General features: G+C 38.7%; 1 protein-coding gene across 1 annotated transcript; it reads right to left on the reverse strand.

The window, feature by feature from the left end:
• Nucleotides 1–718: 718 nt before the first annotated feature.
• On the reverse strand, nucleotides 719–24,180 carry SUCLG1 (succinate-CoA ligase, alpha subunit). Its single transcript, XM_004691584.2, has 9 exons — nucleotides 24,078–24,180; nucleotides 15,389–15,492; nucleotides 13,573–13,689; nucleotides 10,108–10,320; nucleotides 9,918–9,975; nucleotides 8,447–8,530; nucleotides 6,351–6,502; nucleotides 2,426–2,614; nucleotides 719–962 (listed from the first exon to the last, which is right to left on the reverse strand). The coding sequence occupies exons 1-9, from the start codon at nucleotides 24,166–24,168 to the stop codon at nucleotides 936–938; spliced, it is 1,035 nt and encodes a 344-aa protein (XP_004691641.1). The 5' UTR covers nucleotides 24,169–24,180; the 3' UTR covers nucleotides 719–935.
• Nucleotides 24,181–26,177: the final 1,997 nt, after the last annotated feature.

Here is a 26,177-nt window from a genome sequence, read left to right on the forward strand (position 1 = left end):
AGGCTCACTGGTCCAAAGCACTCTGTTCTTCACTTCCTCCAAGTTAGCACTCATCACGTCCCTGGAGACTTGTCCTCCCTTTTGTGCATGACTGATAGATACCATCTTCACATCCCCTCCTCAGGGACACCTCCCCAAACTTTTTTTCATTGTATTGTGAAGCTCTTCTTTGGCCAGTTAAACAATATGAGAATATGTTGTCTCTCTTTCCTTCTGTGAATGTCTTAAATCTCAAGCAAGGAAATGGGGTTCTGGATGGGGAAGAGGAGCACCCTCTGCACAACCACAGAAAAATGCATCATTATTGAGCCCTTCCATAGCCCAACTAGGAAAACAACAGAAACGCAGATGGGTTTCTGCCTGCAATCTTGATGATAATAATAATGACGACAACAGTAATGATGGTGGTGGCCCTGACAAGTTATTGTCAGAGACTTTGTATATTTACCCCTAATATTCAAAACCAGCCTGCAAGATGATGAGTATTTTATATATATATATATATATATATATATATATATATATATGAGAGAACTATGATTCAAAAGATTTAGTCACTCCATGTCTAAGACAAACAGCATACTGAATCTTTTTATAGCCTCATTCTCTCAAGTCAAAGGATTCTCTGTAGAGTTCATTCAAACATACTGTACACACATGTACCCTCCACTTCTCCCATTCCCCCCATTTTCCACATGGAATAATAAAGTCTCCAAACTGTGTTGAAGCCAAATGAGAGATTTATTGGCTGTCTCTGTTATATAATGAGGTGAAAATTTCTCAATATAGGGCATTCTAAGCCTTGTTGGTTCTCATGGTACTGAAATCCGAGTCAGGTGCGCAGGCTGACATAAGCAGACATCAGATGCCGACGGCTGCCGGTTCCCATTCTATGTTGTGTCATCCATACGAGTCGGAAATGTTAGGTTTTTCTTTCACAGCAGCTTCCTCTTTTCGAACTCCTTTGGAAAGAAGTGAAGAGAGGAGATAAAAAGACAAAAGACCCAAATTATATTCCTGGGCAAAGTGATGCTGTTTCCTCTTATCTTCAGGATCCTTTGAACAACCAAAAATTACAGAAGTAAAATATACCAGAATGAGAGTGCTTAAACACAAATAACAGCTTTCCAATTAATCTGTGTCCATTTGAACTTCACTTGCTTGATGCAGGACTGCAACTTTGTCTCCTAAATGCAGAAGCTGAGGCTTTGAATTATATTTTCTACACTTCAGTAGTATCACTAGCAGGTGACAAAACTGACTATGATAGCCAATGCTTTAATGTTGGACATGAACACCAGGCTTTTTAATAAGGCAATGGAAAGATTTGCTTAGTTTCTAAGAGAATAAAACTAAACAAAGATTCACTTAAGATTTGAACAAAATGTCAAGAACCTTAGAAATGTCTGAAAACGAAACAATATGGAAAACCTCACTTCTCGACTTGTAACAATTAAGAGTACACAATCTGTGTAGTTGCCTGCCGCCACCTACTGGATGGAAATGGTAACACATGTCTCCAAAGTAAGTAAGATTTTGCTCTTGCCCTTCTTTCCCTCTTTTAATAAATTCACCTTTCCACACTCAGTAACAACCCAGGCTTATTTCAAACACTATGGCAGAGTGTCATATTCCAAAGACAGGACCAGACAAAGCATCAATAAAACAAGGATCCAGTTTATTATTCTTAAGTCTATGGCAAGTAAGTAGAATCAAAACACCATTCTGCCCTGGAAATGCAACGTGTGCCTCTTTTTTGAGCATTCTTAAAAAAATTCCTTTGTTTCTTGTCTGCTTTTTAGTGAAGGCTTTCACTATCATAAAAATAAAGAGTGTGCTAAATGATTACAAAATGATTACAGAAAACACCAACTCATTTGGAAAAATTTAAACCATGGTGTCCTACTGAAAGGAAAAGATAGTTAAGAAGTTCATCTTCCAACCTATAAATAACAATGGCCTCAAAAGACAGGTCAGGCCAGAAACCAGAGGCTGACCCTACACTGCCAGCTTCCTTAGATCTCCCTTCACCCCAACTACCTCTCTATTTCTGGGTACTCAGCTGTCAACCCATCTACCTGAACAGTTACATCCTAAAGACCCTCCACAGGAAAAAAAAAAAAAAAAAAAAAAAAAAAAAAAAAAAAACCTAAGGAATGGAATTTATGGCACTTGTGAATTCCAAAACACTTTCTTTACATCACATCTTGCCGTTCACAAAAGGGCAAATACCAATTATTTTAAAAAGAAAGTTTTTTAATCAGATGTGTGACAGCCTAGTTGCCATACATTGTTAAGCTACACAAAAACAAAAAAGAAAAGAATAGCTAAGACCCAGAAGAAAATGTCACAATTTCTAGGTATCCAGTGTGGCCCACAGCTTGAGGCCTGTAATCTGGGCACGCAGGCCACTGGCACAGCTTACCTTGTAGATGGTGGTTCCCAGTTGCGCAGGAGACATGCTGACTACAACCCCCGCACTCTGAAGGGCAGATATCTTCTCTTTGGCGCCACCTTTTCCTCCAGCAATAATTGCCCCTGCGTGTCCCATTCTCCTGCCCGGAGGAGCCGTTAAACCAGCAATGAAGGACACCACAGGTTTTGCTTTGGGACCCTGGAAAGTGATATTTTACACATGCTAATGAAAACATGGATCAAAACCAGACTTCAAATTTATGGTTTTGCTAGCAAACAGCAAGGGGATTTGGCAGGATCTAGCATTCATCCTCACACAGAAAACCAATACGAATATCAAGCTATGAAACCAACTCATTCTCCTTTATGATGACTCACATTTTTACAAACTCAGGAAATCATTCTGGGTAATTTTTAAAAATCTGTTTAGATATTAAACTTTAACTTCACTGGCACAAACCGTTTTATAAATACATAAGTGTAACTAATTTGAAAAAACAGGGCACACTTGAAAGTGTGTGACTTGCGATAATCAAGACACCAAAACAGCTTGTATTATTTCAATCTCATTTTATGTCTTAATCGATTATTGGGTCATCTGAGTACATTTACTGAAAGATGAGGACGAAAGGTATACTGGGAAGGATGTAGGACAGCTGACTCCTACTGACAAAACCTGCATTACTTTGGACAAGGCACATCTCTAAACATCTGCTTTCTCATTCATGAAATAAAATAGCTAAATCAGCTCGATGGCCACGGATCCTTTCTCCTCTGAAATTCTATAAAAGCTAAGAAAGAAGATCAGGTGAGGTTTTATTCAACAAAAATCCATTCTAATGTGCAAGTTCTAAGTAATGGCAGCACTGTTTCTGAGGTTAACATAAAACCCATACACAGGAAATGTAAGATCTCTGTCATCTAGAATTACAGTTGAAAAAATAACCAAATTTTAAACGTATATTTTTATGAATATATAACATAAAAATATCAATCAGGTAAGAGATGCCATAAAGGAATATATGAATATATGCTAAATTTCACAAAATTCACAAATAGCACATTCATAACAGGAGTCCAGAGGCAAGAGAGGATCCAGGTAAAACAGTGAGGCCTGCGCAGGGCAGCCCAGGGGCAAAGCTGGAATCTGTGGGCCTCATCCAGGCATTATCACTACCTATTCCTCTCAAGCAGTTGTTCACAAGCATTTGGAACCCCTTCCTTATACTTAAAAGTTGTCAAGGATCCCAAAGGACTTTTGTTTTTAATGATTTTATCTGCTACTTACTTTATAAAAAAGATTAATGAAATTTTATAAATTTTTATTAATTCATTCAAAATGACATTCTGTGAGACATTATTTTATAGTTTTGCAGCTCAACTAAATGAAAGGTAAATGAACTCTGGTATCTGCTTTTACATTCTCTCTATTGCAATATGTCATTCTGGCTGAAGTACCAGAAGAAAATCTGGACTCACACACACACATAGTTGGAAAAGTATTTTAATAGCCTCCAAGATAATTGTGGCCATTCTCCTTTGAGGCAACACAAACCTCTTCAAGCACTAATTCTTAAAGGTTAAATACAATGCTGGACTGTGAAACCACAGCAATGAACCTCTTGTCCTTTGTTACTTTAAAATCCATTGATTGATCTTGCAGTTTGAAAGGATCTTTTAAGTGATGATTCTGTAACACGCATTGGTCAGAGAAAAAATATAGGTTCTCCATATTTCTCTAAGTTACACTGTTCTTCCAAATGCTAACACATGGCAGCATTCAGTATCAACAAGTCACATTCATCAGTATCATTAAGAATGCCTTTCCTAGGGGGATGTTGTTATGTAAGCAACAGACAGAAGCTCAGTTTTATCACTGGCAACAAACACCATGAGCTGTTCCTCCTTAATATGGCAGGCCCACTCAATTCATTTTTTTTTAGAAAGGACTGTTAAATACCAAGGTCTGAATAACCAGTTTGCTGTTTATTCTTTCAAGCAAAACTGGTGTTCCATGAAAATAGCTGCTAACTCAGCTCACTGGAAAAGTGCTTTACTTTCCATTTCAACACAAAATACTAACTCAAGATAGAGATTTGATAAAATTAATAATTTTTTGTTTAATCAAGGACACTCTTAAATGAATTTGACCATATTTTTAGCTGCAAGTGCATGGCAGGGAATGATTCCTAGCAATTTGCTTCCACTGTGCTTAGCCCTGTGAAGGTATTAGCAAGCCAGATTTTGCATGGCCTGACACTGCTTACCCAACAGTGTCATCTCCCACTCTTCTCCCCTGCTCTTTTTCTTCCTGTAATTCCAGGTGCCCTGCCTCTATTCACCTGCTGAGAATGTTCTCCATTCTCAAATATCTGGCAAATTCCTACTTAACTTGCAAGCATTCCCTTCTCAAGCCTTTCTGACTCATCCCCTCAATCTCCACAAATGCCCTCATAGTTGATCATCCTCTGTTCAGCAATCTGTGCCTTTAGCACTATTCTCAGTTCAGTGACTGCAACTTATTTCCTATGAGTTCTCCCTCCTAAACCATTAATTCCTTAAACACAAGGACTATGGTCTCACTTCCTTCTGTATGCCCAGAGCTACAGTGGAAAATTAAGACTCCACAAGTCATTTATTCATTCACTGTGGGTTCTGTGGAGATTTGAGTGGCACAAATCTCTACTTGATCCCTCTGTGCCCATATTCAAATAGTGGGAATACTACACTAGATAGGGACAAGAGTAGGATGGAGCCACCAACAAAAGTCACTTGAGATTTTTAAGCAGAGAAAAGCACAACTAGGCGGCTATGGGGAGACCATCCTATCTGAAAAACTGGATATATAAATGATAAGAAACACAGACATATCAGTTAGGGTGACACCGAGCACATGCCCAAGACGCCTGACTCTTGTCATCAGCGCACACCATCTGTCCCCATCCCTCCATGGTGTTACAGGGAAGTCGGGGACACCGAGCTGTGAATCCCACCTCTGGTCCATGTGCTTGTATATAACATTGTCAGGTTATTAGTCTCCCTCATTCACAAAAGAACGAAATCATCTTACTCAAAAAGACAGGAAAGACTAAACAATACTACTTTTGCAAATAATTACTGTCACTGTCATGATCACAATAATAGCTGTAGCAGCAAGTATGATTATTAAGAGCTCACTCTGTATTGCTGTATATAACATGTTGATTTGAACTGTTCAAACAGAATCTCCTAACACAATAGGCCCTCATTAAGAATTAGTTGCAAAAGAACTAACCAGGATTAGGAAAGCATGTACCAAGTGAAGCTTAGCATGCCCCATTCATTTCTAAGCTATTCAAAATATATTTTAAAGTTTGCCTGGATATAGTGTCATGTCATATTAACCTAAATATTTTGCTAAAGAGAAGGAAAAGCCTTCATGTGACACAGGAAATAGTTTTTCTAATTGACTTTTGAAGAGAATTGCTGCACTCTAAGGAAAAGATGTTGCTACAGGGTAGTGAGATTCTGAAAAAGAGTATAAAAAGGATAGGCTCTTTTGAAAGTCAAAAAGAGCAAGAACACTTATTTCCTCTGAGGAGGAAGAACAGAAAAGTGAATGTGTAATACAGGCCAAGTGAGGGCTTTTTCAAGCTGATGGCATGAATGTTATCTGTTCACTAGGAGGCAACTTACCTCCCACAAACCTATGGGGTGAGAATGCCAAGAAGGATCTGAACAGAAAACAGACTTTGATAAAGGGGCAACAGAAGCAATCCAGAAAGAGCATCAAGTTTTCTGAGTGGCCAGGATAGAACAGGCCTAGTTCTAAGAGGTTTAATTTTACCTTTCATGTTTTCCTGAAAAAGTAATCCTTGAAAAAAAAAAAAACACTAAAACAAGCCTTTGATATCACTTAAGAACAAAAAGCTATATTGTTCTAAACCCAAACTTACTGAATTATGTTGCTTCAAAAACTCGGCCGCCTTTTCTTCTGCATTACCACCAATTTCACCAATCAGTATGATGCCTTCTGTGGCTGGATCATTCAGGAAGATTTCAAGGCAGTCAATAAAATCTGTTCCATTAAAAGGATCACCTCCAATGCCTGAAAAAAAAAAGTCAAAGATTATGAACACAGCAGGAAACTGGAGAATGGACCATAAAATTTAAGTCAAGAAATATTTCAAATTGGTTTCTTTCTTTACTACCCCTTCTCACTAATATGTGTAAATGTATCCAAACTCACGCATTTAACATCTATCACAAATTATACTTTCTGCTTGCATTTCATGAGTGATAAATGGGGTTTGGCTCCTGACATTAACAAAGACAACCTTTTTTGTATTTTAGCTCCATTATTTAGCCTCTTCCCGCCCACAGATAATTCCCAGATAACTTATGTTTAAAAATTTGAGGCCTCAATGGTGGCACATGGGGTTAAGTGTCAGCACTATCAAACTATCACCAGCCACTGCAGCATGAAACCTATCCCTGGCCAGTGAGCTAACCGACAAGGCACAGAAGACCTCTCCTCTCTCTCCAACTGCCCCCCTCAGCAGTGTTATTCCTGTTCTTCATAGGTCTTCCTGTTTTGCTCACCACTCTGTCTCTGGTGAATCCTCTCACCCCTCCCCCCACAAACATATACCTCTGACCTATACCTCAGCTCTTATATGCATAAATAAATCTTTTTAAAAAATTAAAATAAAAATGAGCAATTTTTTAAAAAAATGTGTATAGCTTCTGCAAGGGAGAATGTCTTCTCTGATTAAGCATTTAACAAATTTCTTCCCACAAAGTTACTACTTGATAAGGCATGCTGCAGAGTAACCACTCACAAATTTACGACTCTAATCCAGGGAGTTCAAGCAACATCCCCCACTGCGGGTGTTTGTACAACCACTTCCAGTAGATCCAAAGGGGCGCATCTTTAGACAGTGACTACACATAGGCCTCAACTACCAAGCACGTGAAGTTGAAGAATGAGTACTTGGCCAGGATTTGAGTATGTGTTACCTGCTGACTGCTGCCACTTTTTCAATTTTTAAATTGTAAACATACTGAAGTCTTCATAAAAATACTTCAGGACTCTATTTTGTAATTTTTAATTAAAAAAATTACTTTTAAAAGAGCTTGTAAAAAGATTCCCAAAATCTGAAGGAACATTTATAAAAATGAGAAATCTGCCTATCTTTTGGCAACAAACACCAAAATTAGTTTAAAATGTAAAAACACAATTTTACTTTTAAAAGTGGGAGACACTATGATTTGGCAAAATAAAAAAGAGGTTCTGGATGCTCCTAACCTAGACTTTATCAATTAGAAAGCTGTGATTGGACAACTCTTTACCCCGGAAACACCTCAGAATGTTGCTGTAAGAACGAAGACAAATACAAAGAATTCAGTAACTATGAAGCACTAAATGGTACCTTTTAATGACTTAAAAAATGGTAATTACAGGGGCTCTCCCTTGGTAGCACAATGGGTTAAAGCACTGCATTATGAAGCTCTCAAGCCACTGCAGCACAAGTTTGATCCCAGCCAGGGAGCTGACCCACATAGTGTGGCAGATCTCTTCTGACACACCCGCTGCTACCCTCAGCAGTGTACTTTGTCAATCTGCCTGTTCTGCTCCCCACTCTGTCTTTGCCGAATCCTCTCACCCACCACACCTCTGGCCGGTACCCCTGTTCTATAAGCATAAATAAATAAAATCTTTTTTAAAAAATGGTAATTATAATAATAAAAGCCTTAATATGAAGAACCATTTCTTCAGAGCAAGCAAAATAAGGGGTATTTTTAGGCAACAAGGCTCTCTGGACCCACATATCTGAGGATGCTTGTTCCTCAACATGAAAGTTAAGCCTTGGAGCATGAAACTTAGAAATACATAAAAATTCACATTTAAGTAAGTTAAAGTTGAAATCATAATATCTTTTAAATAAAATGGCATCAAAACCCATTGCAAACAGCCAAAACAATACTAACGATAATGATACTCTTTCAATGAAGATACCACATTCTACCAGACTTAGCAAAAGTCCCTCACCAACACACAAAGTCTGCCCCAATCCAACTTGTGTTGTTTGGTGGACTGCTTCGTAAGTCAGGGTGCCAGATCTGGACACGATACCTTAAAAGAAGACAAATTTAATAGTTTAGTTTGTGTTTATATTATAGACTAGCATGTGGAAAACTAAATTACCAAAACAAATATACATAAAATCTATCCCCACAATTTGTTGTCCAGATAACTTTCAAATGATGAAATAAGAAAACTTTTAAATCAGAGGAGGTTTTAATAGTTAAAGATAGAAAAGAGGGCTATTAATGAGGTTTATTTTATATCCATAAAGGTTGTGCAACAAAGATCTAAGTCACCTTGTCTAAGACCCGGTTTAGCATGGCAGAACATACTGGATTAGACTGACAACTATTAGACCACTAAAACCTTTAGCCTACAATACCAGCATTCAGGACATTTGCTACCTAACTTCCTTCCTCACAACTATTTTTCTAATAATTTTCAAACAAAATGTAAACTTCAAAGCTAATCCAAAGAAAACGAGAATAAGCCAAGCTTACTTTGGGGTTAAGTATGGAGGTTTCTCAAAATATATCTACCATAATCCAGCAATTCCATTACTAGATACCTACTCAAAGAAGACAAAATCACTAACTTGAAAGGATACATTCACTCTTATGTTCACTAAAGCATTATTTTCACTAGCCAAATTACAGCTGCACACTGGCAGAACAGTAGATTAAGATTCCACTTACAGTGGGATTCCACGGAGCTATAAAAAAGACAAACCATTGCCATTTGCAACAACGTGGATGAAACTGGAAGGGATGATACTAAGCAAAATAAATCAGAAGGAAAAAGACAAATACCAGAATACAGAGAAACAAACCCTAGAATCAAAGGAAACCAAAAAAATAACCAACCCTAAAAATCTGAGTATAGAATTGAGCCTACCAGTGGTGGAAGGGAAGACCTGGAAGCAAAGCGTGGAGGGTAAACAACGGACAGAGGAGGACTCGCAGGCACTTCACAGCGGAGCGGTATGGTGACATCTATCTAAACAGGTGGTCCTAGACCTCCAAATCACATACAGTGTTGCGAATACATATGACCTCAATTTTTTAAAAAATTCATTGCTAAATTTGATTTGCACAATCACAGATTCTTTGTTTTGAGCTTAGAGAAAGTATTTTTTAAAATAACATAATAGTTTATTTTTACTTCATTTTGTGCCTTTTCCCATCTCAGCTGTAATCCCCATGGGCTTCCCATCATCACCATAGTGTATCATCACCACAGTCCAGTGCACTTTCCCCACCCCCATTTTTTATCCTATTCCCCACTCCACCCTCATAAAATGTCTCTGGTATATAATTGTTCATTATTATTATTATTTTCTCCCTTGGTCTTTTATACTCCTCCTATGAGTGAAACCATCCAGTATTTTTCCTTTTCTGAAAGAAAATATTTTTTAATCCATAAGAAAAACACTCACCAATTCTACCTTTCTTGTGAATATGGCCAGGCATGATACCAATTTTGCATTCTCCAGGCTGAAGAAAAGTAAATCACAGCTTCAGAAAAGGCAAAAAATTTATAACTCAAAGATCTTATACAAAAGTACATTTGGATTGACCCAAACTTAGGCGGTCTATGAGAGGCTTAACTTTATTATTTACACTCACATTGATGATCCCAGGGCAGTTTGGCCCAATCAGTCTTGTCTTTCCCTGGCGCAGCAGTTTGTGCTTGACTCGTACCATGTCCTGCTGTGGGATCCCTTCGGTAATGCACACCACCAAGGGCATTTCTGCCTCAATGGCTTCATTGATGGCAGCAGCAGCAAAAGGAGGAGGGACATAAATGACAGTAGCTGTTGCTCCTGTCTGTTCTTTGGCCTGAAACATTAACCATGAAGCACTTTATTATTGGTTAAGTCATAAACATTTTCAATATCACGATTTTAATGTCTAGGGTCAGGAAAGGACATTACCAATAGATAGTGGATGCCTTCACTCTTCGCATTAAGAATGAAGCTATCAGAAAACAACAAAATATAGCAAGGCCTTTCTCTGTCCCTTCAGAACGTCCCTCTGAATCGAATTTCTGTGACATCCCATTCCCTCATGCAATGGCATGTCAGTAAATCTCAAAGCACAGCCTGATTTTGTGTTTGTGCCCCATAGTTCCCATGGCTGTGTTGTATTTATTTTGTTCTAAAAGACACTGTATCATCTATTCAGTACCAAAGACCCTATACCTCCCAGGAGAAAAAGGACTAGTGAGCCCCTGAACCTCAGAACTTCAATCTCAATCACCTGTTTAAAAGTATTATCATACTTGATAAATATTACCTAGAGACAAGAAAATCAAAGCATTTTCTTTTAATGGACAATTTTTACTTTAAATGCTCCTTTATTAGAAATAAACTAAAAAAATACATGCATTAAATGCCCAGAATAAGTCAAACATTAAGTTTTACTCAGTATTCTTTATGGCTTCTCACAATGCAAGGCACTTAAACATCGTCATTTGAACATTTTTCTGTCTGTGGATCAAGCCTGCATTTGTTCTTTACTTACTCTCCACCTATAAAGATGTATCTTTTTTCCCACTTTTACATGTGACCATGTCTCTTCTACTGTAAAGAAGAGATTGAAGGTAGAGATTGTCAGTGATCACTAATTCTCAAAGAGTAGCAGCATCCATTCTGCAAGAGAGTTCAGTCACGGCTTCACCATGACAGTGCATGCTTAGTAACCCCATGAATAAATCATGATGTTGAGGCCAAGAATTACTAAATGACTTTTAGGAGATTACATAGCTAGGAAGTGGTAGAATCAAGATGCAAACATAGGGATATCTTATTCAGAAGTGTCTGCTCGTTTTAGTGATAACAGCCTGGCACCCTGTAAATGTTAAAAGGTAATTTAATCAAGATACAAAGCAAAACCTTTTTTGGAAGGCTATGCCATGAGATTTTGCAATGGATAAAAATACTGAGCTATAGAACATACAAATACAATCAGAACAGAGAGAAGTAAAAGACAGTGTCTTTGGGACTCACTCTTGAATGATTCCCCACATCTCCAGAGGAAGTTTTCTTACTGCATCCCTGTTTCTGACAGTAACAAAAGAATACCAAGAGATGCCAGCAGATCACCCACAAATGATATCAAGGGTTAAAAATAATTTTTAAAAACTCTGTTCAATAATAACAGAGAAAATGAAAGAAATGAAAACAATGTAAATAACAAAAGAGAGGCATGTAGGCATTTTATGGAAATGCATCCCATAATTCTCTACCTCATAAGTTTGAAAATTGTTAGAAACTGGACCTACAGGGTCTGTGCTGGCAACCTAATGCTGGGTGGAAGGTAGCTATCCTCCTCACTCAGAAAGTTCTCTGAAGAGTTAATTTGGTGAGGCAAATAGTAGCTATCTGTGTGTATTATGGTGAATAATAAATGCACCTCTTAGCAACAAAAACTTTCTTTACCAAAAAAAACAGGTAAGTTCATTATAAAAATCAAATCTGCCTAAAATTATGAAAACAGCTCCTCTCTATACTTTGAGATCATGAAATCAGTCATAACAGAATTTAAGGGGGGGAGGAACAAAAATTTAAAGCAAAATGAATTTAAATAATCCTTCCAGAGTATGATTTGTGACTTATATTTCTTACTCTTTAAAATAAGGTACATTTCAAACACACATACAGATACATAGAATACATAATTTATTTTCAAGTTTAAAGTAAAAAGAAAAATCCAAATATGGGTATGTCTTTTTTTCCCCCACACCTGAGGATAGTATAAATTAACCTGAAGTTAGTGTTCTGATTAAGTCTATAAATTTGTACCTTAAAAAAAGCAACACTTTCAAATATGCCTTAAAAGTATCCTTCAAGTGGTGAGAGGGAAGGGTAAGAAGTGTTAAGTATTTATTTTTTTATCATCAGTCCTAAACACTACATTTATTTCTTACTTTAAATTAATAATCAAGAATTTGTATATTTCTTTTAAAGCACTATTTTTGTATATAGTCATATAACTATAAAGCGATAATAAGAGAATATACACTGAACTTAAATGAGCTCTGAAAGGAAAAACTGAGATGTAGAAAACACTGTAAAACTAAATTTTAAAGTACTTTCATACCTATCACCTGAATTTGTATAATACACACTATTAGTTTTTGACAAAGAATTAAAGTTTAATTTAAAATTCATTTTTAAAGTATTAAGAATTCATCAGGGAAGAAGAAAAAGAATCTCTGACTGGACAATCACACCCTAGCAGTCTTCACAGAGGAACACAAAGGTATTTACTCTGGGCCACGCCAAGGCTACACTTACCAGTTGAGCGACTAGACAGTACCCTCAACCTTTCTGTGCCAGTGAAATCCTTTAAAACGGGGGTGTTGGGCCCTCCCTGGTGGCACAACAGGTTAGGACGCAACATTGCAAGCTAGCCGTAGCCACTTCAGTGCCAGTTCGATTCCCCAGCCTGGAGGAGATCCACATGGCGCAGCAGACCTCTTCTGACCCACCTGCTGCTCCCCTCAGCAGTATACTTCTGCCTGTTCTGCTCCCCGCTCTGTCTCTGGTGAATCCTCTCACCACCCCTGCACCTCTGGCTTGTACCCCAGTTCTGTATGCATAAATAATCTTTAAAAAATAAAATAAAATGGAGGTGTTAACAGCCTCTACCTCAGAAAGTTGTACTAAGCCTAAACAATGCATGTCTGGAAGCTAACACAATGCCTGGAAAACAGCTCATTTTCAGTATGTATTAGAAAAATTCCTAGAGTAAGAAAAATGCCAAATGCTGACCTATACACTATCAACTGAGAAGAAAGGATAATAAGCCAAGAAGAAGCCAAGCCACAAGCCACAGCACTTCTTCCCTAAAAAGCTGATGTCTGCCTATAAGCAAAAATCACACAGGTTGTGGAAAAAATATCCTGAGCCTATGTGACTAAAGTAACTCCACTGAATTTTACTGTGACAGAAATTTTACTGTGACAGAAATTTTAAAATATCCAGTGACCCTTCCTAAAGGGACACAATTAAGATGCCTACCCAAAGTTTACTCACTCTTCCCCACTCTTTTTGTTTTCTTGCTACCACACTCAGTACTATTACTTACCTCCTTCACAGAATTAAACACTGGTAAGCCCAAATGTGTCTTGCCTCCTTTTCCTGGACTGATTCCTCCAACTATTTGGGTACCATAATCCAGGGCCTGCTGGCTATGAAAGGTGCCCTGAGGGACAAAATATAAGACTTGTAAGAAGAGACAAGCTGGAAAGCATAAAGGTAACCTTTAGCCACACACACACACACACACACACACACACACACACGGTATCTAATGAATAACAAAAGTGAAAAAGTTAAAAAAAACTGTAGTAAAACATAAATCTGTACAAAAGTTTTAAAAGGTAACTTAACAGTAGCCTTTAAATTTTTAAATAAACATGTAATCAATATGAATATCATGTTTTTCAAATCTATTCCTGCTTTGTGAGCATATGTATGTTGTATATATTATATACAGTGGTATTATGCTGAGATATCAGCTTGTTTGAAGCAAAGAAATTACATATTTAATATCTCTGTGCTAGCCAGGTTGTTTAATCTTTTTTAAAAGGTCTAGATGTTTTTTAAAAAATCATCAAGCTAGCCCTCCCTGGTGGCGCAGCGGGTTAAAGCACAGCACTAAAAAGCTAACGCCACTTCCGCATGAGTTCGATCCCTGGCCCTGGAGGTGATCCACATGGCACCAAAGACCTCTCCTGACCCACCCGCTTCTCCACTCAGCAGTGTACTTTGACAGTTGGCCTGTTCTGTTCCCCAATCTGTCTCTGGTGAATCCTCTCACCACCCCACACCTCTAGCCTATACCGCAGTTCTATATGCATAAATGATTAAATCTTTAAAAGAAATCATCAAGCTAGCCTATATTATATAATCAGAATAAAGTTACAATTAAAAGGGATGGAAAGGAAAATAACTAGTTTTAGTGTCTTTGGAAAGAAACATAAGACTAAAATTTATTGGTTTTCTTTTCCCCTTCCTTTGTGAAGTAAGGGGAAGTGAAAGAAATTTAAATGAACCTATGACACCCAATTTTACATTCAAAAATCTATTTTATAGACACAAACATACATGATATATATTATATGACATTATTTTGGTATACTAGACACTATTATGCACAGTATGTAAGTATAAATAAGTTTGTTTGAGTAAGAAAAATTTCTAGAGTAAGAAAAACGCCAAGTAGGAAACAAGTCAACTTGCTAACAGAAGAATCCCCAGGGAAGTAGAAGAGTAGAAAAGGGGAGGAAATTATATTGCATTATAGTGTGATTACATCACAGATAAACTATTCAAATTCTATGACATAGGTAAAGGAGAGAGAATGAATGTAAATGAAGGAGAGCAAATTTAAATATTTCAGGCAACTTTGCCTGCTGTCCCTTGAAAGACCACCTGCCCAGAGAGGAAGGGGAGCAAAGCCAGTGTGCAGCGTCCCGCCTGTCTCAGCCCGGATGAGCCTCTCTGGGCATGAGCACTTCCACACACTGAATCTACATTCCTGCTTACTGTGATTTTTTTTTGTACAAGACCTAAACATAAGCTATCTATTTTACTGGTTTCCTAACTAAAGAAACAGTGATCGGTTCCAATGCTGGAAGAAACCAGTAGTGCTTAAAAGAGAATAGGTTGATTCTCAACACAACAGATGCCTAGGGAAAGATTTTTCAGGTACGTTTAATCCTAATTTTCATCTTCTAGGCTCATATAGCACTTAACCTGATACAACTCTCTTAAAATACCATGTACTTTGCTGCAAAAATGTATTAAAACTTTTGTGAAATAGAAAATAGTTCAATTTTTTTGTATGTTTAACAAACCTAAACATACATATATCCTTCAAAAAAAGCTTGAAAACCTACCTGTTTACCAGTGAAACCCTGGCAAATAACCTTCGTGTTCTTATTGATATAGAGATGTTTCCGAGACGCTGTATAGGAACAATGCCGAATTCCATTCTGTTGCACTGAGAAGTAAAGAAAATATGACATGTTATAATTTTTCTGAATTTTTGGACGATAATTAAACTTAGCAACAATAAAAATATCCTCTAATACATGAGCTCTCTTCTGATCATAGCAACTTTAAAGGTCACTTTTTAAATGAGACATACTTACTGTAAAAATAAATTTAAGAAAACAAACAAAAGACACTGTTCTAGCTTCAGGATCTCCTCTTTACCCAGAAGCACAATCTTGTATTTTTTTCTGAATTGAGAGAAAAAACCTTAAGTTTGTAATTTTCATTCCTCTGGGGAAAAAGTGGGGCTAGGCTCAAAGACACATGCTTCAAATTTAATCCAGGGACTAAAAACCAGGAATCAGTCCTACTAAGAGTGCTAGTCACGTGGTTGCCCCATTTGACCCAACCTCTTTAAACCTAACATATACATTTATAATCAATTAAGTTTGCTAAGAGGCAAACCTTATCACATAAGAACACTCTACAACTCACTTAGTGTTAACATTAAATGTGACTAAAATATAAGCCAAAGTTACTTAATTTGCTCTCTTCTGATGTAAGACTCAAGACCTCACATAGAAAAGTAATAAGGAAAATAAAATAAGTTAAAGTATATGAGAGAGAAATAAGCAAAAACATCTAATTTATTTTCAGCAACCTACCTCAATAAAACTGAGGAATCTAAGTCGTTCCTAAAGCCAGCTGTGTGTATTTCAAGTCAGTAGAAAGCAGAGCACAGATGAATTAAAATTGTGACTATTTTCTGGCAACCTTCTAAACCCTCGTTAAATCCCAAACTGCTGTCTCTATGGCCCTTCCCGGACCCTTTCAAAGTACTGGGACTTCCACTACCACTAGTGATAGTCCATGAAAGCTAGCCCCAGAAAAGGACCAAAAAAAAAAAATGTTGTTACGGATTTGCCCAGGATCTATTCCATACTTTCTGCCTTGAATCACCACTAGATGCCCTCCTAAATACAGACCTCAGGTTTTGTGTCTCATCCACTTCCATCCCTTAAGTACCCTTTAAGTTGTCTTCAACTCAGTTACTCACCTTAACTTCTAAGGACTTTTAATTTTGGAATCCCTTGTACCTCCAGGGAAGAGACAGACGCAGATTTCACCCTTACCAATGGGAGAGACTGTTCTGCTTGCACACAGTTGGGGAGTAACAGACAGCTGCATTCCTGGACTAGAATATGCTGAACGGGCTAAGAGGGAGCCTTTAGTATCAAGTCCTGGCACATCTATGCGGAACACTGAACCTGGACCAGCAAACACAATTGGAATCTGTGGCCTGACAGCCACTCAAACCAGTGCTATAACTCAAGGACCATATTTGCCTTGGCTCCCAGTTCTCCCAGCTAGAATGCTACAACCATAATACATAAGGAAGAGACACACACCCTTTTCTTCTCTGCTGCTATTTCCAACAGAATCTGCTCCACCAGTCCCTCCCATTTCTAGAATCTTCAGTAAATGGTGGTCCATCATCAGGAATTTTTCAGACAGAAAAGTAGATTTGATTATAAAATCAGATAACAAGATCTGATATCTAGAACCAATATTCACTATAAGAAATACCTGGGTATTTTTTGAAGGAAAAGTGTGGTCCCTCCACAACTATTCTTATACTCACTATTTTAAAAGAGGCATCAGACAGTTCCTTTCTCCTTCCACAAGTGCATCCCTGAGAAAGGATGATTTTGCCTAGGTTCAGAAAGTATGGCCTACTAGAAAAAAGATTGCCAACTTGTCAACTAAGATTTTCAGCTATTCCTACACCATTTCTTCTAGAATAACTATAACATCATAACTCAGGAGCTTTGATGTTCATAGAAAGTGCATCAGAAATATGATGAATACCAGTTCACTTCCTAACCCTTTGGTGTTGCTCAGTTTATACAATATCCTGACCTTCTACAGCATCTAGTGGAAAAGATCTTGAGAGATTTATCATGCATATGTGTGAACATGTGTGCATGGCTCTCTCCATCTAGTCACTAGTCCCAGGCCTTTATAGACCTCATTTCGGGTTAAGTTAAAACTAACTGACTATCATGACTTTTGAGTCAACCCAAAAAATATATGTTCAGCTAAGAAATTAAATTCCTGATCTCATCCTGTCTTGACAAGAATACAGTATGAGGCCAAGTATCACTGGTACTGAAATGAGAGGATGCCAGAATCAGCACATATCCTAGTTCCTGGGGTTGTCGTGATCATGCACTTATTTAACATTTAGGGAGTCCCTAGACAAAATCACAATGCTAAATGCTTATGTAAATAGTATTGAATAAGAGAGCATCAGTCCTCAAAGAATTCACAAACTATCTTGACCAATGTGACTGTGACCAACCTGTGACTGCACAGCATGCCAAGTACTGTGGTAACATTAAGACTTAGACAACAGTGTAGACAGACTCACTATCCAATCCCAAGGTAAGATGGGGGTGGTGGGCAAGGTCAGGGCTGGCAGGAGCAGGTAGCAAAGGTAGGGTTACAGAATGGATTTTACACTGGCATTAAGTCTACACTGAATCCTGGGCTATCAAGCACACTCCTGTAATCCCAATACTCAACCTGTAACTTCTTAAATGAAGGAGAGGTTTGTCTGTTTCTTGGTCATAGTTGTAACCTCTATTCAGCTAAAAGCTCTCTTTATCTCCACCATCCTCCTAATTCCCACTACCAACTTGGTTGGCCCCATGCCATCCAAACTGAAACCTGCATCAGTACATCAGGGATCAGCCAGCCATGGGAGGTTTTGTAAGAGGAAACCCACAGCTCCCGGTTCAGAGAGTCAATATAATCTGATTAGAATCAATATAATCAACTTACTGAGAATTTTTCTTGCATTAATTCATAAGTTCAGATTCAAATGAAACACTGTAAAGTTTAGGAATCCTTAAATCTTCCCATATATTCATAATATTCTTGTGGGTAGAAGGGCGGAAGTAGGGAATCTGAGATTTAAGTAGAACTTGCAAATTCATTCACATGTGGTATATAACAAACACAACACACTGTATGAGGCTGGGCACACACATTTTATTATTTTTTTACTACTTTATATCTGTAAAATCACTTAAGGTTAAATTTATCTGAAAATTATTTCAGAGGTCATTTAAACATTTCTAGAACTTACAACTGTACATACCATGAGCATAATGATTATATCTTAGATCTGATTTCTCCCACAGTGTGTAGCACAGTGCCTTACAGAGTAAATATATAGGAAATGTTTTACTGAATTTCAAGACTCCTATAGATCAAAGTCTATAGGAGAAATAGTCATGTTAAGCTAAATGCCATCAGTACCAACTCTTTGTGTGCACATCGAAAAATGTCAATCTCAAACTCACTTGTAGAGAAAGCCTCGACCTATTCCTGTAGATGTAAAAATTACAGGTTTCCTTAAAATTCAGAGACAATACACAGCAGTCTAAAGGCATAACTGGTCCTCAAAGCTCTATCAATCTAGCACAAATACCACATAGCATGCTAACTTTTTTTAACAAATCAAATGAAAGAACAAATATAGTACAATGGACTACTTTATTACATGAAAAAAGAACTTAGAACAAAGCACACCATAGACAGAGTTAAATTAACAAAATAAGGAGAATGTTTTCATAGCATGTAACAGATGGGGAATTAACCTAAACAACATAAAAAATGTATAGAGCATTAAGCGAGAAACACAAGTGGTAAGTCAACATATGATCTCTAACTTTACTAGTATTTTTTAAATGAGTATTTTAAATTAAACATTAGGACAGCAGGAAGGCCTGAAGGTAGCCACCATGGAGAAATTCCCAGTGACAAATGCTGCCACTCGGCGGGCTATCTTCAGGGAACATGGCGAGTCCCCTGCTCTTTAGGTCATTAAGTCCCACTTCAATTGTCCACAACTGGACTTCTGTGCATTCTCTCTTGGTATAGTGTCCAGGAACAGCTGAGAACACAGTACCAGGAATAAGAGAGACCTTATGCTTTGCTGTTCACCAGTCCTATGAATTTCAGTTTATGCTTTGCTATTCATCAATCATATGACTTGGGACAGGTCTTCTGGTCTCCCTTAGACTCAGTCTTCTCATGTGTAAATAGAGTAACAGAAGCACAGGAGGTAGTAGTGATGTTATGAGATGATGCCTATAAAGTAGGTAGCAAAGTGCCAGGTAAACTCCCAAACTCCTACATGAGCAAAAAGGTTAAATATTTCCAAAAAAGAGAACATACTATTCAGATTTTAAAATCAATTGAGTCCAACTACAAATGTTTTATATATGTTCTCATGCACACCCTCATAAGTTTATTTGTAAAATGCACTGTCATGTCTATATATAATGTGTAGTATGCACATATATATGTGTAAATTTTTAAATGTGAGAAATTTGTAAGGGTGCAGAGTCACTTTAAAAATGGTGATAAAATAATACAATGTACCTCATAGGCAATGTGAGAATTAAATGAGTATATAATTAAATGAGTAAATAATATGTAGGACACATAGAATGATCAGTGCTATTTAACTATTAGCTACTAATTATCATTATTATTACTGGTATAAAATGAGAAGACTGAACGTCTCTGAGAAGTTTCACTGTGCCAGGCTACCTGTCAGGTCACAGGGACTTAGGGCAATAACATGGATTCGGGCCCTACTTACACGCAGCTTCCTGCCCATCAGGCAGCTAAATATCAAACATAGAAAGAAAAAACTACGAAAGCATGAACTGTAATAACAACTATGAAGGAAAGGGATTGAGTAATTTCAGAGAGATGTGCTTTCAACAGGGCACATAAATTTGTATCCATCAGCCACGTAGTGGGTGGTCTTATTCACAGAGCAGTGACCAAATCATTTCTAACACGGCTGTGAGATTAATGATATAAACTGTGACCATAGAGCAACTGCCTAGAAGGGACTCACGCCATGGCCTTCGAACAAATAACCAGAGCCTCCATTCATAAGAACACTCCAACAATTTACCTCTCAAACAATAATATATCTTTTTGTTTTTCATTTACTCCTATTTGTATTTGTGAATTTAACAAATGTATACTTATCAGTCATTTGTATTAGGTAAATGTAATAGATTTTTCAGTTCCTATCTATGGGTAACTCAGCAGCTGCTTAAGCCCAACTGTCAACAACCCACTATTCAAATACAAAATTATATAGTTAATATTTACTTACAAATGAAGCTCAGTTTTAAGTACCATACACCATCAAATGTAAAATGTTTTATTTTAAGAAGTACTAGTAAGTATCAAAAAGAAAAACTGTGGCCAGTTTATTATATGATACCATCAATTTATAAGACTCATCCCAATTTTAGAAATGTTCTCTTAAAAATAAAAGGCAGGACCCTCCCTGGTGACTCTGTGGGTTAAAGCACAGCACTAAGAAGCTCAAGCCACTTCCACATGAGTTTGATCTCTGCCTGCCCCGGAGGTGACCCACATGGTGCAGCAGGCCTCTCCTGACCCGCCAGCTGCTCCCCTCTCTAGTGTACTTCATCAGTGGGCCTTTTCTCCTCCCACTCTGTCTAGTGAATCTTCCCACCACCCCTGCACTTCTGGCCAGTACCCCAGTTGTGTATGCATAAATAAATAAAATCTTAAAAAAAAAAAAAAGGCAGGGGCCCTCCCTGGTGGCGCAGTGGGTTAAAGCATCACATTATGAAGCTCTACGAAGTAAGTCACTGCAGCCCAAATTCAATTCCAGGTCAGGGAGCTGACCCACATGAAGCCGCATCTCTCTCCTGGTCTGCCCACTGCTCCCCTTTGTCAGTCTGCCTATTCTGCTCCCCACTCTGTCTCTGGTGAATCCTCTCACCCACTATACCTGTGGCCTGTACCCCAGTTCTGTAAGCATAAATAAACAAACCTTTAAAAAAAAAAAAAAAAGGCCTATAGCAACAAAGTACCTGTCCCTTGATGAAATGAAGTCATAATTGGGGGTGGTGAATTATTTTCACCACCCCCAATTATGTTTCTATGAAAGAATGAAATCTGAGGTCAGAAAGCCATTTCTCATGGCTACACTGATATATTTAAAACAAAACTATTCTGCTTTTCTAAATAACGATTTGATACTTAGATAAAATGTCAGCAGATACAAACACCAAAAACAATTCACTCTCAAGGGCTCTGTTCCTAAACCACAATTCTAAATACTTCTCCAATTCCAAAAACAGGCCTAAACAACTTAGTTAGGGCAGGTGGCACCTCAACAAAACAGTGAAAATACAAAAAAAAAAAAAAAAAAAGAGAGAGAGAGAGTCATAAAAGGAGGCTCAAAGTACCACAAAGCATGGACTAAAGGAAAGGCACTATGCAGTCAGAAGACCTGAGTCCCAGAACTCATTCTGATAGTGGCTAGGAAACATCTGGGTTTATTTCCTCACATGCCAAACAAAGGTATGGGATCAGCTACATTTTAGGATTCACTTTCTGGCATTAAAAACCATAATTTTGAGGTTCAAATACACTGCCTCTTTTTCCCTATTTATTCTAAACAGCCCAACTTCTTGAAAAACTTGACCACTTAAAGACTTCAAAGGTGCTTATAAAATCCTTAAACTTTCTCAAGGGTGAACTCTTTTTGAGTTTTCATTTTCTCTCCCAGTTTCAACTGGATTCTTTCCCTCTTTTTAATAAGCTATAAATCTGTTTTTACTGAACTGTGTTTTTGTTTTGGTTCAGTAATTTCTAAACATTCTAAGCCACCCACCCCCCCAGCAGTGCCAAGAGCTCTAGAAGGCATTTACAAGTGTTTGTATTTTTTTTTTTTACTAACTGAAATCAATATTGTCAACACTTATGCCCCTCAACACAAAATGTACTAGCAACTGAAACTAAAGGAAATAGAATAAAATTTCTAGCATTTCTAGTTCTAAATTAAACTCAGAGCCTAAATACTTTGTGGCCACCTTTAAAAAAATGTTTGCAAGGTGATATTGTTACAGTTGTTGTTTTCCAGTGCGAGTGTAAATGGACTTAGAAATGTGTCATGGGAAGGAAAAAGATCTGGGGAATCAGAAAGTTTGTCTTTTTAAAGGTATTAAAACACTGCAGTCTATAACCACTTAATATAGGGTATACTTTGGGTTGGATCTAAGATCTCTCAGATCCTTATAAAAGTAATCACATGTCTATTATAATTAAAGACTAGTTCAGGAATAGAAAGCAAAAATTGGTGGTTTCTTACAGCCTCTTGATACTGAGAATCTAGGAAATAATAACTGCCAGTTCTGTGAAAAGAGTATTGTTAAATATTGCAAAGGGTGGATTAAGAATCCTAATCTTTTAAACAATCTTCCTTTGTTCCCTACACTCTCTTTCCCCTAAGATAGCAGCCCAATCCATGTTAGGATTTTTCAGAAATTCAGAATAGCAAGACCCCAGGTGAGAAAGAGATGTGCATAACTAGCCCTTTTTTTCTTTTGGCCCACAACAGCCTCAATTGTCATTTATATTGCACAAGAAGAGCCTCCAGAAAGCTTTCCCAAATAAACCAGTTCTTCCCAGCTACCAAAACCAGATGTTTGTCATCATGTGACTTAGTATCTAAATGTTACTATTGAGGGTCTCCACATTGCACATTTTCAGGACTTAATATTCTCAAGAAATGAGTTAAATCTCATCAATGTTCAGGAAAAGCAGTAAAATGGAAAACGAAGCTAAGTATCTATTACATCCCAGGTACTTTACATGATTTGCTTCACTAATTCTGCACAGGAAACTCAACTCAGGTCATCCTGTACTACCGGCAACCACTGGTGTATCACAATTTTAATCAGCAATCATTTTCCATTGTTAATGGTAGAAGAAATAATGGTGCAGCTTACAAGTTATGGTATCTCAGGTTCTTTACAGCATCATATTATTTTCATGACATTTAAAACAAGCAGAAATAGATTTAGAAAAGTGTCCAAGGTTATCACACAGAACTGTACTTGTGGAGTCAGACTTCAAACCCTGATGCAGCTGATTCCAAAGTCTCTTCCTACATTACCTGCCTAACAAACACTGAGACTTTGAACATAGTGAAAATTTTCAAGTCAGCGTTATTCAAAGACAAGCAACCTTGTGTATCCTGCTTTAGAGAACTGAGGGGATCCCACCGCCTGGTGGAGACACTGCAAGTAAGTTGGTTAAAGTCCCAGTCAGCCGTATGCTCCTAGGAATCTTCTGGGTTATGCTGATTCTGAGTACAGAGCCCACCTTTCTGCCGACCCCACAATCTACAAGAAAGCACAATTACAAGTGGAAGGCCTGTCTGCATAAAGGACAGCCTTACACCGATTTCCTACGGGCACACCCTGACCCTAGCTCCTCACCAGCTGCGTTCATCCTCTAGCTCCCAAATAGGAACAATCTAAGTTCTACCCGCCCCGCACAACCAGCAAAGCTCCCACCAACCCAGAGTCCCCCACTAAGAAGCAGACTCTCGCCGCTCCCGGGCCCCAGCCTAAGTTCCGCCCTGGACGGCACAGCCCTGGCTAGGACCAGAATTGCCGGTCCAGCGGGCCCAGGAACTCGCGGAGGCCGGGAGGAGACAGTCCGGGCTGGACTCACGGAGAAAGGAGCGTGACAGGAGGCGGGCGGCTGCGATGCCGCTGCTGCTTGAGGCCATGGTCGCGACGGCAGAAGCCAGAGCTGCGGTCATCCACCAATGACACTCCCAGGCCCCCCGGGGACCTGGCAGGGGCCGAGACACGCGGGAGAAGCGGGTGTCCAGAGCAGTCGCCTGAATGAATTTCCTTAGTTAGAGGCATCTCTCCAAACACGAGCGGTAGAAGGTCGGGTAAAAGGGGTATAATGACGAATAAATGGATAATAACTCAGCTTGTCCCCTAAAATGTGGATTTGACTCAACATTATTTACAACGGCAACTTAGGGAAAGCTCCGGCACGGCAAGCCGATGCGTTGCATTTTGGGAAATGTAGTTTTAGGGCCATGACTTGTTTGTAGCTTTCAGTGGGAACCGAAAAGGGGAGCGTTGACGGAAAAGGGAAGTCGAGCCCAGGTGATGAAGTGGTCAAAGGAGTGAGGAAACAGAGCTCTGTGTGTCGCGAGGCCAGTCTGTACCTTCATTTTCCTCACCCGGCATATAGCGAATTCTCAGCGCCTGCCCCTTTAAGGATCCGGGAGGATTACCGGGTGGTAATGAATCCGAACGCACACTAGTGTTCAGTAAAGGGAAGGATGTGACGAGAAAGTCCGAAAACTACCTTACTGACTCAATTTATTTGAACAGGGATCTTCTGGTTAAGCAAGCTGTCAGGCAGCCTGTGACTGGCACTAAGTGAGTAAAGCCTCTTCCCTGGTGATCCTGGAGAACTGCAGTTATTAGGCTAAAAGTGACTGCCCGTCGGGGCACACCATTCAGCCCCCCTATGAGAGCGTTGAAAGGAACCTCACAGGACCCAGGGGTAAAAGGGTAAGCAAGAGATGAAGTAATTCATCTCTCTGCCTTTAGTCGTACTCCTGAGTCTCCTCATCGCTAGCATCAAAGTTATAATCCTAATTCATTTAAGTAGTCATAATTTGTCCTACTTGTGTGATAGTTAAGTGGGGTTACCCAAGGAGGTTGCCCAATAGTTCCTCTATGCCCCAGATATTTTTAGTTCAAGGCTGGATTTGGCTACACACAAAACCCCTTTCTGATCTAAAAGGTCGTGTCCTTGCCATCATTTAAATTATATCAATAGTTTCCAAATTGGTCCAATATGAAGACTTTTTTTTTTTTAAGATTTATTTATTTATTCATACAGAACTGGGGTACAGGCCAGAGTTGCGGAGGGTGAGAGGCTTCATCAGAGACAGAGTGGGGAGCAGAACAGGCAGATCATGGAAGTACATTGCTGAGGGGAGCAGCGGGCAGGTCAGGAGAGGTCTGCCAGCCATGTGGTCACCTCCGGGGCAGGCGGGAATCGAACTCATGCGGAAGCGGCTTTAGATTCTCAGTGCTGTGCTTTAACCCGCTGCGCCACCAGGGAGAGCCAGACTTTTTTTTTTTTTTTTTTTAAGATTTATTTATGCATGCAGAACTGGGATGCAGGTCAGAGGTGCAGGGGCGGTGAGAGGATTCACCAGAGTCAGAGTGGGGAGCAGAACAGGCCGACTGACGAAGTACACTGCTGCACACTGCTGAGGGGAGCAGCGGGCAGGTCAGGGGAGGTCTGCTGCACCTGTGGGTCACCTCTGGGGTTTGGGGATCAAACTAGCACTGAAGCGGCTGTGGCTGGTTTGCAGTGCTGCTCCCAGTCCTGCCACAGGGAGGGCCCATAAAGACTCATTCTAAAAAACAAAATTCCTTCTGAGGTGTTACCTGACAAAAGCTCTATTTTATATTATGTTTAATTGGTAAAAATGCACGATGACCAAAAAATGATGTGAATGAATGACAAAAAACATAATTGCAGTCTAATTTTAATGAACTTTTATTTCCACAAAGACAAGGTTTTTAGTTTGTTTTGCATATTGATGTATCTTTAGTACCTAGCACAATGCCTGGTACAAAGAATTCATTATTTGGTGAACTGAATGACCTATGAGAAACAGCATAGATATTTACTTATGGGATCCACACACAATGTTTGATACACCTAGTATCACATAGGGGAGACAATTGCAATAGACACTCACTATACCACTCACTTTTCTATATGGAG

This window comes from Condylura cristata, unplaced genomic scaffold (assembly GCF_000260355.1).
Source record: "Condylura cristata isolate star-nosed mole 26May11 unplaced genomic scaffold, ConCri1.0 scaffold00031, whole genome shotgun sequence".
Lineage (NCBI taxonomy): Eukaryota > Metazoa > Chordata > Mammalia > Eulipotyphla > Talpidae > Condylura > Condylura cristata.

Bases quoted from the DNA above. Each gene is read 5' to 3' on its own strand.
- SUCLG1 (XM_004691584.2), bottom strand. From the start codon at position 24,168: ATGACCGCAGCTCTGGCTTCTGCCGTCGCGACCATGGCCTCAAGCAGC. The intron at 15,493-24,077 runs GTGAGTCCAGCC...TTTACTTCTCAG, and splicing joins CCTGTCACGCTCCTTTCTCC to TGCAACAGAATGGAATTCGG. The intron at 10,321-13,572 runs GTAAGTAATAGT...TTAATGTTTCAG, and splicing joins TGTTTAATTCTGTGAAGGAG to GCCAAAGAACAGACAGGAGC.